The sequence below is a fragment of the Panthera onca genome, chromosome F2 (assembly GCF_046562875.1).
Source record: "Panthera onca isolate mPanOnc1 chromosome F2, mPanOnc1 haplotype 2, whole genome shotgun sequence".
Classification (NCBI taxonomy): domain Eukaryota; kingdom Metazoa; phylum Chordata; class Mammalia; order Carnivora; family Felidae; genus Panthera; species Panthera onca.
This window is the reverse complement of record NC_138356.1, coordinates 13141450-13156640: the sequence shown is the minus strand read 5'-3', so window position 1 is coordinate 13156640 and position 15191 is coordinate 13141450. Positions and strand designations below refer to the sequence as shown.

Sequence of the window (15191 nt, the reverse complement as noted above, 5' to 3'; positions counted from 1 at the left end):
ATTTCATGTGGGAAAGAATTTAGGGTTTTGGAAAGTTAAACTCTATGCCCAGAAATATTTTTCTTAAATTATATTTGTTTGAATTCATTTAAATATGGTCCTATATTTTGAGATATTGAATGGTGACATTCACAATATTCATTTTGTTTTATCTTTACTTTTCAGAAACAAATAGAAAAACAGATGATCCAGAACAAAAAGAAAAAGGTGAGATTATCAGACAAACAACCCTTCAAATATGCATAGGAAAAAAATCAGCATAGCATTCACGAATAGCATGACTTTCTTTTTTATTACCAGTTAAAAGAAGTTGTCTCTGGGTTGATTATTCCAATGATTTTATCAAACATTTAGTAATATTTACATACACATTAAGAGCCAAGCCTCTAAAGAGAGATTGCCTGGCTTTTAATCCTCGTTTTGCCATTCACTCTATGTGTGTCTGAGAATCCCTTGCCTGGTGTGCCTCAGTTTCCTCTTCTGTGATATGGGAATAAAACAGTACCAAGTTCAGGAAGCAGACGACTCCTGTTTCTACAATAGTAATTGGGGTGAAAATATGTGCAAAGTGCTTAAGGAAGTGTGCAACACAGGGAAAGCACTTAGGAAACATCAAATATGATTGTTTATCTTAGCATCTGTGCCAGGAATAGAGATCCAGAGATTACTAGAACATGTTCTCTTTATTCAAGGAACTCTGAATTGTTGGAAAGACATGCAAACAAGGTTACATCCACATAGAATGAATCATGTCTGCCTTCCCAGAGTTGATTACATTGGGATTCCAATAAGTTTAAGAATCCAGTAGAATTTTAAGTCAGCTCTTATTAGAGTGAGGAACTAAGTTAAAAAGTGGTATCGATGATCACAGAATGGTGCTTATGCTTTATTCTTCATATTCCACTTGTCTTTATTCTTTCCAGTCCTTGACATTTTTATTTTCAAATATTTAATTCAAGCCCAGTCAGTAAGAATCTCTAAATAGTAAATAAGGCTGCAAATTTTCGCTCTCATAGATCTTTTCAGTAATTTTATTTATTTAATTAGTTATTTGTTTGTTTATTTGCATCATGATATGTGCGCTGTTTAATCACCCCCATCCCCTCTGGTAACCTTCATTTTGTTCTTATAGTGAAGAGTCTCTTTCTTGGTTTTTCTCTCCCCCCCCCCCCCCCCCCCCCGCTCATTTGTTTTGTTTCTTGAGTTCCACATATGAGTGAAATTTACGGTATTTGTCTTTCTCTGGCTGACATGTTTCACTTGGCATTATACTCTCTTGCCCCATCCCTGTTGTTGCAAAAGACAAGATTTCATTCTTTTTTATGGTTGAATGATATTCCGTTGCATTGAAGATGTGTATACCCTACCTATCCTCTTTATCCATTCACCAGTCGATGGACACTTGGGCTGCTTCCATAGTTTGGCTATTGTAAATAATGCTGCGATAAACACAGGGGTGCATGTATCCCTTTGAATTATTTTTTCTTTGTTTTTGGGGGGTAAATCGTCAGTAGTGCAATTATTGGATCATAGGGTAGTTCTGTTTGCTTTTAGTATCATTTGAATGATAAAATCTTTAATGATTAATTGGGGTGCCTGGGTGTCTCAGTTGGTTAAGTGTCCGACTTCAGCTCGGGTCACGATCTTGCGGTCCGTGAGTTCAAGCCCCGCGTCGGGCTCTGGGCTGATGGCTCAGAGCCTGGAGCCTGCTTCCGATTCTGTGTCTCCCTCTCTCTCTGCCCCTCCCCTGTTCATGCTCTGTCTCTCTCTGTCTCAAAAATAAATAAACGTTAAAAAAAAAAAATTAAAAAAAAAAACTTTAATGATTAAGCATTAGAATTTCATAAATGCCTTTAATTTTTAGTGATGAAAGCGGTGTCTACATTTGAGAAGATATTAGAGTAGATATATTATATTTACACATAACATGTTATAATACACATAATGTACGCAGTCTTAGTGTACAAATAAAACTTGATGACCATGTGGAATTGCTAGCCACTGGCTGTAATTCGGTAGCCCTTAGGCTGGGAACTAGGCATTTAGTCACGTATTTTTTTTTCCAGACTAGTTGTATTTAATTTTTTATCAAATCAATATGGGTGGTTTTTAACATATGACTTTTCATGAAAACAGCAGTCTTCTCCCCTACCGCTCCCTGTCCGTGAGTCCCATTGCTGACTTTCTTTTAGCCGTTTCTTCTGGTACTTACCTACGCATTTCTAAATAACTTGCTAATTCTGCACGTTTCTCGTCAGTATCAGAAACTGTTAGTTGGTTTTTATACGTAGGTGACTGGGATTTAGTTTAGTCATGGCACAAGTTCTCCACGCTGCCTTCCTAATCTTCCAGGATGCCATGACATACTCCGATCGTAAGTAAGGAGCCCTCTTATCCTCGGTTTTGTTTTCTGCGATGTCAGTTACCCGTGGTCAGATGTGGTCAGGAAGCAGAACCCTCTTTCTGACGTGTTGTCAGAAATGCCCACATCCTTCACCTCACTTCATCTCATCATGTAGGCGTTATCATAAGAACGATGAGTCCAGGACTGTACGGTATTTTGAGAGAGAGACAGAGAGACCACATTCATATGACATTTCTTACAGTATATTGCTGTATTTGTCCTATTTTATTATTAGTATTGTTGTTAATCTCCTACAGTGCCTGATCTGTAAACTAAACTTTATCATGGGTGTATATGCATCAGAAAAAACTTGGCCTGTATAGGGTTCAGTACTGTCTGTGGTTTCCAGCATCCACTAGGAATCTTGGAGTGGATCCCCCACAGACGAGGGGGGATGACTGTACTGAGGAGAAAAAAAGAAAGCAAGGAGGAGGATGTCACCGGGTCTTGGGTAGATCCTCGATTCCAGAATCCTGCTCTCACTTGGTTTGCTGATGCCACATCCTCTTGGTTTTTCTCCGACTGTCTGCTGTTTGCTTGTTCTCAGCCTCTTCAGATGGCCGCTCGTCTCCCTGACCCTCCGGCACCCCAGTGCCCGGGACTCGGTCCTCAGAGCATTGCTCTCTCTGCACGCTCTCCCGACCCCCCTTACTTTCCCTACCCTGTTTCCTTGCTTTGGTTTCTCCATACCGCTTACTACCATGTGATTATATTTGATAGTTTGTCTCATTCTTTCGTGTTTGTTCGAACCTCCCCCCGGAATTAAATTTTCATGGAGACGCATTTTTGTCTGTTTTGCTCACCGCTGCATTTCTTGTGCCTGGCACATAGTAGGCGTTCAGTCAGTATTTGAATGAATTTCTATTATGTTTTAATTCCTAAGGATTAATATGAACAGACATGATAGGCTCTTTAAAACCCAAGCTCTGGAGTAAGAAGCACACCCAGCTAGAACTCCTAGGATGGAGATCTATGGGGAACCCAGACCTGAATCAGCGACACTGGGGTAAGGAGACTGCTGTTGTCATCCCTCAAGATGCTGGGACGACTACGTGATCTCCTCCGTGACCTCGTATGTCTGAGCTCAGTGGATGTGTCCTCGTACCCCTGCTGTTCGGAGCGCAGAACTGACTGGCGTTAAAGTGTTACATACACTTACAGTTTCTGCATCCAGAAATAAGCATAGTGTTTCTCGTGCCTCACAGGCCCTACTTCAAAACAGGAAGTTAAAATGAAACTAGTATTTGTAAATGATAAATGCAGTCTGCTACACTACTGCCATCCAAATATCTGGACTTCGGATCGCTTTTGATTAGCAGTTCAGTTCGTTGATGCGGGTCAGTCATATTGGTGTGCCAGTTTTTAAATTTTGTTCAAGCAGTGCTTTTCAAAGATCCATATGTACTGTCATAATCAGTTACAAAAGCAAAAGTATTTTTAGCTCCCAAAGTAAGATACATATAGTGAAAGAATAAAGGGTGTTTTTTTGTCTTTTGTTTTTTTTGATTGAATAAATTTAGCTGTACAAAAAACTCACAAAATGATCCACATCATTTTGGCCTTGGACCTTGCTCTCACTTGGTTGTTTGGCCTTGGACCAATGAACACTTCCTGTCCTGCCTCTGCACCAAGGCTGTTCTTTGGGACCAAGTTAGCCAGCGTCTCGCTCTGTGATCCCAGATACCAGCCCCAAGTATAACAGAGAAGGGATATAAAACAGATCCTCTTTGGCCTTTATTCTTGTTTTCCTGCCCTATGTTGATTAGGGAAAGAAACAATTTTAAGGAAAATCCTGGTTTTTTTTAACAGCCCCCCGTTTTTACCCTCCTCCTGTGTCTTCAGCATTTGAGTTAGATTCAGACCTTCCCTACAGATCACCACATTCCCATTACAATTAAATACAGTTACATCTAGTTTTTACAACCTCAAGTTGCCGTGGCTTAAACAAGGTAAGAGTTTATTTCTTATCCACATAAATAAACTAGGGCCTCTTTAGTGGCTCCTTAGGGACCTAGCTCCTCTCTTGCCATTCTGCCGTCTTTAGTCCATAACCTTATGTTCCAAAAGGGCCATTCAAGCCCAAGCCCTTATCACCACATCGAGATAACAGGAAGGAAGTGGGGAGAGTAGGAGGGTAGTTCTTGGGAGAACTGCCTTTAACTGATAGCATGTTGGTGCAGCTAAAAATTCAGGGTTCTAGTTCTACAGAAGAAAGGAACATCGAATAGTGAGAGGAAGTGGCAATTCGCAGTCTTGGGCATGCGGCATTTTACTGTTTTGTCACCAAAGTATGCCCTGCCACCAGATTTTATGAAAATGGCTACTGCTTTGTGCTCAAAAGTCAATAAGTCACCGGAGTATTAAAAAAACCATCAATTTCTCATCATTCACGAAAACCTACACTAGTTTATTTATCCACTTAAATATTTGCATGCCTACCGCATGCCAGATAAGTGGATGCAGGTGAGAATAAGACAAAATCCCTGCTTTCATAGAGCCTACATCCCAGTAAGGAGTCCAGAAACACATACACAAACTAAAATAGAGATCGTGCTCTAAAGGAAACCAAACAGGAGAGTGTGCTGGAGGGAAATGGGAAGGGGAGAAGGTCTCTGAGGGGGTTAGCCATGTAATCAAGGCAGCTGTGCGAATGCTGAGCCAGGAGCACACTGAACAGAGGAAGAGTCTGTGCAAAGGTCCTGTGGCGGGAAAGCCAAGCCTGTGAAGCTAGAGCACCGTGACCAAGCTGAGAGTATATGCCATGCGGTCAGAGAGAAAATCAGAGGCAACGCCATGGCAGGGGGGGCTGACATTTTCCTTCAGGTAGTAGGATGGCATACCCAGGCCCTGTGCGTGTCTGCAAATCAGAGCCTTTGCCATTCACACGTTGACTTGTGTGTTCTTGGGAGGTCTGCCCCAGTGCTTCTGACAAAGGTAGAGACGGAGAGGGTAGGTCGTGGGTGTTGTTTCTGCTGCTCACAGCATGACTGGAAGCCGTGTTGCTGCTCTGTCTGCAGAGGCTCCGTTTCTTCCTCAGGGGGCCTTGCCTCCCTCTGCACTGCCGCCATGCTCTGTACAGCCTTGCCCTCCAGGCTGCTTCTGATGCGAAGGGGACTTTCCCAGTGTGGTGGGTGCTGGCCTCTCTTGGCTGCTTCTTCAGGGAATCCCTGGAGAGAAGCCACGGAACAGCTTCACTTGACTGATTCATCGCCTTGCATTGTGTAAAACTGGCAGTTACTATCCGTTCCAACTGAAAGATGTTTGTAGCGAACGGTATAATCCACCTGTGGAACATGTAGTGAAAAAGTGGAATGTGTTTTAATAGACCTTAGTTTCAAAATAATAGAACTGGAGTTTTGTTTTCTTTTTAGTGGCTATTATGAATTTATCTCAAGATGAATTATTAGGTTGCCTGATTTTCTACTTATGTTATCGCTCCTCAAGTGCATTGAGGGACTGCTGGTAAGAATGGAAGATTTTGCTTTTGCTTAGAATTAATAATTCTAGAGGCGCCTGGGTGGCTCAGTCAGTTGAACATCTGACTTCAGCTCAGGTCATGATCTTGTGGTTCGAGTGTTTGAGCCCCACCTTGGGGCTCTGCACGGACTTTGTAGAGTCAGCTTGGGATTTTCTCTCCCCGCCCCCTCTCTGCCCTTTCCCAACTCGTGCGCTCTCTCTCTCTCTCTCTCTCTCTCTCTCTCAAAATAAGTAAAAATAAAACTTACAAAAAAAAGAATTAATAATTCTACGTCCCTTCCTTTTAGAGAGTCATATTAAGTTTATTTTGATGGAGTCATGGGTTTGAAATAAGGCTTATTCCAAAATAGGCCCTATTTGGAGGTGCCAGATTCTTAAACTGAATCAGATTACTTCTGTCCATTTTAGATAAAGTTGCTGTATCAGTTCCTCCCCACTGGATGTCATCTTTTCCCACTTATTCTGTATTCCACAACCGCAAAATGCATGAACTACAAAGTAATGCAGTGCTAAAATGGCTTACTAGATGTCACATTCAAACACTAACTTTTATTCATCCATTTATTCAATACATGGCTGTGTACCTACTATGTGCCAGGCCCTATTTTAGGCACTGGGGCTAACACCATAAAAACAAAGTCCCAGTTCTCATGGTACTTACAATGTGTATGTGTGTGGAGGGGGAAGGTTAGATATGTAATTTTTAAAAATCAGAATATAATAGTGATAAGTATGAAAAGGAATATAAAATGGGAAGAAAACTACAGAGCCTGACAGTGAGCAGGGGTATTGCTCCGTAGAGAGTCCTGTGGGACAGTGACATTTGAAGATGCAAGGGAATAAGCTGTGGAAGCATCTGGGAGAAGGAAGTCCAGGGATGGAAGGGCATATCCATAGCCCCCGAGGGAGGGTGCTTAGCATGTGGATCGGAGAGGAGGCCAGTGTGGCGGCTGGGGAATGTGGGAGGGGAAGGGGGAGGAGCGGGTGAGCTCCGAGGGCTCGCAGGGTCCAAATCACACAGGGCTATGAAGGCCACCAGCCAGAAGGATTTTGTGTATTACCTCGAGCGAGGTGGGAAGCCCCTGGGAGATTTTGAACAGAAGGTTGGCACGTTACAAAAGGCTCATTCTAGCTCTGGGGATACAAGATTGGAAGCAGGGAGACCACTTAGGCGACTCCTAGAGGTAGTGATGGTCGGGATTAGGATGTGGGGTAGTGGAGGTGAGTGGCATTTGGGTTCTCCGTGTATTTGAAGATAAAGTCACTAGAATTTGCGAATGGATAGGATATGAAGTATGAAAGAAAGACAGGAGCCAAAAATGACTTGAAGCTCCTGAAAAAATGTGGGCTTTAACAGTTCATTGAACAGAAAAGTATGCAACAGGTGGCTGATTTAACATCTATCAAGTGTTAGTTTTTTTTTTTTTAATTTTTTTTAACATTTATTTATTTTTGAGACAGAGAGAGACAGAGCATGAACAGGGGAGGGGCAGAGAGAGAGGGAGACACAGAATCTGAAACAGGCTCCAGGCTCTGAGCTGTCAGCACAGAGCCCGACGCGGGGCTCGAACTCACGGACCGTGAGATCGTGACCTGAGCCGAAGTCGGACGCTTAACCGACCGAGCCACCCAGGCGCCCCTATCAAGTGTTAGTTTTTAGTTGAGGATTTGTGAGTCTTTTAAAGGAATTTGAAAAAAACTAACAAAATACCCATGCCTGCAAAAAGGAAATGTGTTTTTTTCTGTGTGTGTGTGTGTGTGTGTGTGTGTGTGTGTGTGTGTTAAAATTGCATTTGAATCGAGGACTTTTCCTGAAATTTTTCTTTGATTTAGACTAATATTTAATATCTCATTTTATCGTTCATTACAATTAAGGATATGCATAAACAGTAGATTCTGTGACTGTCTTTTAGGCATTTAAAGGTGTCTTGCTTACCGTTTGCATTCTTTTGAAAAGTAATAATCAGTGCCCTAATAAAACGCCAGATGGCACTAGAAAACAAGTCACCTTTACACTAACAGAAATCACATTTTGCAGCTTCAAAGGCTGAGAAGGTTATAATATAGCCAGTAAATCAGCTTGCTGCAGCCGGTGCCTTGTATAAATACTTCTGGGTTTTCTGTGATCGTAAGGAAAACACGGAACCAACGTGAGCAAATAGTCAAGGCTCATTAGGAAGTTTTCTCATTATTAAAAAATACATCTGTCAGTGAAGTTTTTCCTGGGACTCTTAGAACTGCATGTAACATATCTGATCAAAGTCTTTCATCATCGTCTTGAGGATGAAAACTAAACTTACTGGTATAGCACCTAAGCTTCTCGGGATCTGGCTCCTGTTTATGGCTTTCCCCTGTTCAAAATGTTCTTTCCTGCCTCTCCTCTTCACATTCACCTGACAAGCTCCTGCTCCTTGGAAATGAGCTTAAAGTTTCCCTCTGCTAGGAATCCTCCCCCAAGTGCACCCCTGCCTCTCACTCCAGACCAGAAGATGTGCTTTTCCTTTCTACTCCCAAGACACCCTGTGCTTGTAGATTTTTAGCATGTGTTGTGAGTTTTTCCCTTAATTTTTAGACAGAAGGCATCTTTTTTAAATTTAATTTATTTTTTTAATTTACATCCAAGTTAGTTAGCATATAGTGCAACAATGATTTCAGGAGTAGATTCCTTAAGCCCCTTACCCATTTAGCCCATCCCCCCTCCCACAACCCCTCCAGTAACCTTCTGTTTGTTCTCCATATTTAAGAGTCTCTTGTCTTTTGTCCCCCTCCCTGTTTTTATATTATTTTTGCTTCCTTTCGCTTATGTTCATCTGTTTTGTATCTTAAAGTCTTCATACGAGTGAAGTCATATGATATTTGTCTTTCCCTAATTTCACTTAGCATAATACCCTCTAGTTCCATCCACATACTTGCAAATGGCAAGATTTCATTCTTTTTGATTGCCGAGTAATACTCCATTGTGTATATATACCACAGTTTCTTTATCCATTCATCTATCGATGGACATTTGGGCTCTTTCCATACTTTGGCTATTGTTGATAGTGCTGCTATAAACATGGGGGTGCCTGTGTCCCTTCGAAACAGCACACCTGGATCCCATGGATAAATGCCTAGTAGTGCAATTGCTGGGTCGTAGGGTAGTTCTATTTTTAGTTTTTTGAGGAACCTCCATACTGTTTTCTAGAGGGGCTGCACCAGCTTGCATTCCCACCAACAATGTAAAAGAGATCCTCTTTCTCCACATCCTCCCCAACATCTGTTGTTGCCTGAGTTGTTAATGTTAGCCCTTCTGACAGGTGTGAGGTGGTATCTCATTGTGGGTTTTGATTTGTATTTCCCTGATGATGAGTGATGTTGAGCATTTTTTCATGTGTCAGTTGGCCATCTGGATGCCTTCTTTGGAGAAGTGTCTCCTCATGTCCTTTGCCCATTTCTTCACTGGATTATTTGTTTTTTAGATGTTAAGTTTGATAAATTCTTTATAGATTTTGGATACTAACCCTGTATCTGATATGTCATTTGCAAATATCTTCTCCCATTCTGTCGGTTGCCTTTTAGTTTTGCTGATTGTTTCCTTTGCTGTGCAGAAGCTTTTTATTTTGGTAAGGTCCCAATAGTTCATTTTTGCTTTTGTTTCCCCTTGTCTCTGGAGATGTGTTGAGTATAGACAGAAGGATCTTAAAGGTAGGAACCGTGACACCCTCCCCCACCTTGTATTAGTCAAGGTTCTCTAGAGAAACAGAACTAATACAATAGGGGTGTGTGTGTGTGTGTGTGTGTGTGTGTGTGTGTGTATGTGTGTCTGTTTACAGAGAGATAGAGACAGAGACACAGAGATTTATTTTAAGGAATGGACTCGCATGATTGTAGAGACTAGCCAGTCCAAAATCTGCAGTGTAAGTAGGCAAACTGGAAACCCAAGGGAGAGTTGATATTATAGCTCGAGGCCAAAGGCAGTCTGAAGGCAGAGTTTCCTCCTCCTTGGTGGGGGGTTGGGGGGGTCAGTGTCAGTCTTTTTCTTTAGGCCTTCAGCTGATTGGATGAGTCCCACTTACATTATGGCGGATAATCCACTCTACTCCCAGCTGACTGATTTAAATGTTAATGTCCTCTAAAAAATATCTTCACAGCAATATGCAGACACGTTTGACCAAATATATGGGTGCCATGGCTTAGTCAAGTTGACACATAAAATTAAACCATCACGTCCCTCTAATAGCACTGAACCATAATATCATAGGAGTTGAATAAATAGTTTTGGTATGAAAAGTGTGGCTTAATCCCTTTCCCTTTAATTTACCTCTTCATCTGATGGTGATATTATGAGATGCAAATAGCCCAAGTGATGGGCAAGAAGAGTTTATAAACAGAAGTATCAATATATGAATTAACCTTAACTGTCTATAATGTACTATATTTCATGTTGTTTTCACATAGGTTCTCACTTAATTCTTACCAAAATTTCTTATTATGAGTTAAGTGTTTTTCAGCCATATTCAGCCTTATTTATTTATTTATTTATTTATTTATTTATTTATTTATTTTTTCTTTTCCTCTCCACTACATGTAGTATTCCAGTTACTTGTTGGACTGCATGATAATATCCAGGTTTCTGAAACTTTTGTTTTTGTTATCATTTTCCCCTCTTGCATTGGATAATTTCTGTTGTTCTGTCTTTAAGGTCAGTGAGTCTTTCTTCTTCTATTTCAAATCTGCTCTTCAGCCCATGTAGTAAAATTTTCATTCTAGCTACTTTTCTTTTCAACTCTAGATCTCTGCTGCTTTTTTATAGTTTCCATTTCACTATTGAGATTCCATATCTGTTCATTCATTAATACCATGCTTTTCTTTAAGTGTTTATACTTATTAATAATCAGCAATCTGAAATGTTTTTCCACTAAACCCAGTATCTGGGCACACTTGGAGATAGTTGCTACTGACTACTTTTTCCCCCTAAGTGTGGATCAGGAGCGTCCTGTTTCTTTGCATGTCTAGTAAATTGTGGGCAAAAGCTGGACTGTGTATATAATCTGTTACAGCAACTCTGGAACTTTTCTCCCCCTCTAATGATTGTTGCTACCTAGTAGACAGTTAACTTGCCTGGACTCAAACTGAAAAATCCATCTCCCCTGCAGAAAGTGACTGCTTTCCCTGTTCAATTTGTCGTCGTCGTCTTTGTCGTCGTCGTCGTCGTCGTCGTTGTTGTTTGGCTCCCAGCTGCTATTTTTTAAGTTCAGCTCTCTGGAGAGTAGAAATGGAGGTACTCTGGGCCTGTGTAGTTTAGATGTGGGCAGAATTCGTACTCAGATTTGGGGGCTTCTTTCTGATATTCACCATCTTAATTTCCAGTTGCTTTGCCAGCCTGAGGTTCTGCTATCTTATACCTCAAGCCGTTAGGACTTCTAATTTCTGCTACCCCAACTGAGTGTGTATTGAGAAATGTACTCGGGCAAAACACAACACACTTGCACATGTCACCAGAATAGTTTTGTCTTTCAAAGGTAGATTTCTGTAGTAGTTAACATCCAGGAGGGCGCCCAGTGATTCTTGCCTCCTGGTATTTGTGCTTCTGTGGGGTCCTCTTTCCATTGAATAGGGCTGACCTATGTGACTAATAGGGCAATGCAGAATTGACCGAGGGTGAATCCCAAGTCTAGGTCAGTGTATACTCTACCTCACTCTCCTTTGGATCACTTGCTTGCTCTGGAGGAAACTGGCTGCCTTGCCATGAGAATACATAAGCAGCACTTTGAATAGGTCTAGATAGCAAAATAGGTCTTCTTCTTGTGGAAGAAACGAAATGTTTATGGTTGCTGTAAGCTGCTATGTTTGGGGGTAATTGTTTTTGCAGCTACATATGCTCTTTGATGATACGGGAAGGATGCAGTCCATCCTTATTGAGATTCTGCCTGATTTTTCACCAGCCTCCCAGGGGCTGTCCATGAAGATAGAAAGTTATCAGTCAGCCAGGATCTGTGCAGAGTGTATTCTCAAACTTTGGATCTCAGCCCTTCTGTGGTTCTCTTGCATCTAAAATTTCTCTTTAAAATTTTTATCAGCTCTGCTCTCTGCATGCTGTCACCTGCCCCCTTCAGCAGGGAAGGACACAGTTCCACTGCCTGACTTGGAGTGTTTGGGGAGCAAGTACCCTCACACCTGAAAAGATCAACAATTTACCATTCTTATCCAACATAGAAACTGTCAAGAATAAATTCTTTTGTTTATAAGTTTCTACCTATCTTTGGTCATTTTCCAGTGCCTTCCAATAGCTGCTTTAATGTTTCAGTGACATTTCATTGATTTAATTTATTTAAATCCGTGATAACTCATTGATGTAATGAAATATGAATATTAACATTCTTTGAATGCTAGAGAAGCTGAACATCTTAAATGCGTCCATTCTGCGAACTGCCTATTCACGTATTTTTTTTCTCGTTGGTTTTTAGGATTTCATTAATACTGATATTAAACCCTTGTTGGTTTTTGTATTGCAAAAATACTTTCCCAGTTGGTGCTTTATCAGTTTCGTGTACAGTGCTTTACAGATACATAATCGTTGAAATAAGTTAGTGTGTGAATCGATGCATGAGAATGTTGTTCTCTCACCTGCTGTAGTACTTTGTTCCAGCAGTATCTCCTTGCTTTCATATACTTTTCTGTTGTAATAAAATATGTACCAAAACATTGGACAGCCTTGATTCAGATGGCTTTGGCTTGGGAGCATTGTTCTTCCCTCAAATAATTCATTCATTTGTCTTCTTGGGATACAAATGGTAGTACCTGTCTGGGAAGACAGCTGTCATCAAGCTTCAGTGGCTTTGGTCTCTGAGAGCCCTTCACATGGGCTTGACCAAGTCATCACTACCTTGAACTTAATTACTGCATGATTTCTACAGGTAGGTCTTCTGTCTTTTAAGTTTATTTATTTATTTAGAGAGGGAGAGAAAGAGCACGAGTGGGGGAGGGGCAGAGAGAGAGAGAAGGGACAGAGAATCCCAAGCAGGCTTCGCGCTGGCAGTGCAGAGCCCCATGTGGGGCTTAAACTCACGAACCATGAGATCATGACCTGAGCCGAGATCGAGAGTTGGACGCTTAACTGGGTGAGCCACCCAGGTACCCTAGGTCTTCTGTCTTTCAGCTGCTTTTTGGAGGTGCTTTGGTTCATTGTCTTTAGCAGAACCTAACACGCTATCTGTTCTTATTGTTAGTACCAACAGCCCACCTAGGTGTAGCGCCGACTGGTGGTTCCATTCAGGCCGTACCATGACGCCTTAGCAATCTTCCCGTATCATCCAAGAGCAGTGTAGCAATAGCACACTTAAACCAACTCCAGGAAATGCTCGGGGAGAAGTCTCCCTCCCACCCTTGCAGCTGTGAGAAGGGGTTGTGAGGGAACCTGCTGTTAAAGATTTATTATAATCATTACATTCAACAGCTACTGTAGTTTTAGTGGTTCCTAAAATACACCAGCAGTTATTGTCTGATTACTTCCACAGATAAGTTAATTATAGGAGATTTCTGACTCTTCTACAAGTCTGATTTAGAGAGAAGTTTAATTACAGCAATTTTGGTGATTTAAATGAGCTCAGCATATATTACCAGTCTCAGCAAGTGCAGTAGAGATTTTAGCTGTGTTGAAATACACATTTGCTTTGTTTTTATTTTTCATTTCATGATTTCAGCCAAACTGTGGTACCAGGGATAATTCAGGGCACCTGTTTGCACCGGAATGAATCTTCAGTCAGATGCACCCGCAGGACAATAATAGCAAATTCTTCGTTATCTGTAAAATCCCATTCTCATGCTTTCCGTTGAGCACTCAACAGCTTACAGAGCTGATTTCTGCCGCGGTTGTGACAACATGAGCAGGGGAGCACAATAGGTTTATCAAGGAAAAAACCCGGATATTAGTGTGTTTGAAAATTATCATCTGGGTCTAAATTTTCTTTTGACTGATGGGAAGTATGACCCTGTCTTCAAATCAGAGTGATCCACTTTATTGTGTATTAACACATGGTCTATTCGTACGCCGAAGCAAATTAAAGATGAACATATTAGCCACATATGCTCAGGCTAGCTTAAAATTAAGCCTTCAAGAACTGTCATAAAAAGACAGTGCTGTCATAAAAAGTGCCGTCAGTAGTCAGATACATTCATTTACTTAAACAAGGCTTCAAATTGGAGAGCGCATTAGTTTGGAAAATGCATTACGGAAAATTACCTCAGTCTGATTACAGAGCTCTTCTCCACAGCATTTTTTTATTCTTCTGATGTAATGGTTGATTGTACCGGCATTTACAGCAGTAATTCTTGCCGTATGTTTATATGTTTTTCATTTCAAAATCAAATATGTGTTGACAGTAGAAAGTATTAATAATAGTGAAGATAAATCAGATCCTCTCTGTTTCAGTTCAGGCGATTTTATTACATTCTGCCCAGGAAGCCAGACTCCTTACTTATTCCTAACACCTTAGCCCGGCAGTCATGTTTTTTTCCTGTGCCAGAATGCTTCTTCTTCCCACTCGTCGTCTACTTAGGTCCTAAGGTCCTTTGCTATTACTGAGTGTGATCAGCAGGTGGCTTACAGCAGGGTGGAGAGTGGCTGGAGCCTGAGGTCAGACAGGCACTCAAGGGTGGGACAGAAAATTAGGTGCAAGCAGCAGGTGGCGTCCGGGAGGCCAGGCAGCAGGCAGATATATCTCAGAAACAGGTCGAAGCCCTTATCACAGGGCATCAGGAACAGGCAACAAGTCCCGGGAGCAGGAACACGTTTGCTGACAGAAGGATTTCCACGTAGAGGGGAAGCATTGGATTCCTCCAGAGGCACTGGCACGCAGCCCAGGGCCCCATCGCTAGCCCTGCCCAGCTAAGGTGCTGGTCCAGACGACAGCTACAGTCGGACCAGTGCAGGGATATCAGCAACACTGGACTATGAGCTGAACCTGTACTAGGGAAAGGACCATTGTAAGTTTATTAAACGGCTGTCTTAACAATAAGTATATGAGTCACAAATGGCGAGCAAACCTAACTGTGTGTGAATCTGAGAAAAACAGACCACTTCCTTATCGTGGTGTTGGTAGGATACTGAGCTGGGCCGGGGAGGCTTCTGAATCTGGTCACGGGCCCTTTGGGGCCCTGGTCTGTCTCATCTGCACACTCCTCTCATCTCGCACAAGTCCATTCCTTTGCTAAACCTCACAAACTTGAGCCAGTATTGCAAGAGAATAATGTTAATGAATTCTTACCTGCCGTCTGCACATGCTCAAACTTCACCTATCGAAGAACATGGTTGTTATCAATGATCCTGTCT

The 15191-nt window shown here is 41.7% G+C and overlaps 1 protein-coding gene across 7 annotated transcripts in view; it reads left to right on the top strand.

Moving 5' to 3' along the window:
• The window catches only part of ASPH (aspartate beta-hydroxylase), a 222074-nt gene that overhangs the window by 106663 nt on the left and 100220 nt on the right, over positions 1-15191 (top strand). For all 7 annotated transcript variants that reach the window (XM_060610597.2, XM_060610603.2, XM_060610599.2 and 4 more), the window contains one exon: positions 166-207. In XM_060610597.2, coding sequence (XP_060466580.1) covers positions 166-207 — 42 coding nt within the window. The remainder of the gene's footprint in view (positions 1-165; positions 208-15191) is intronic.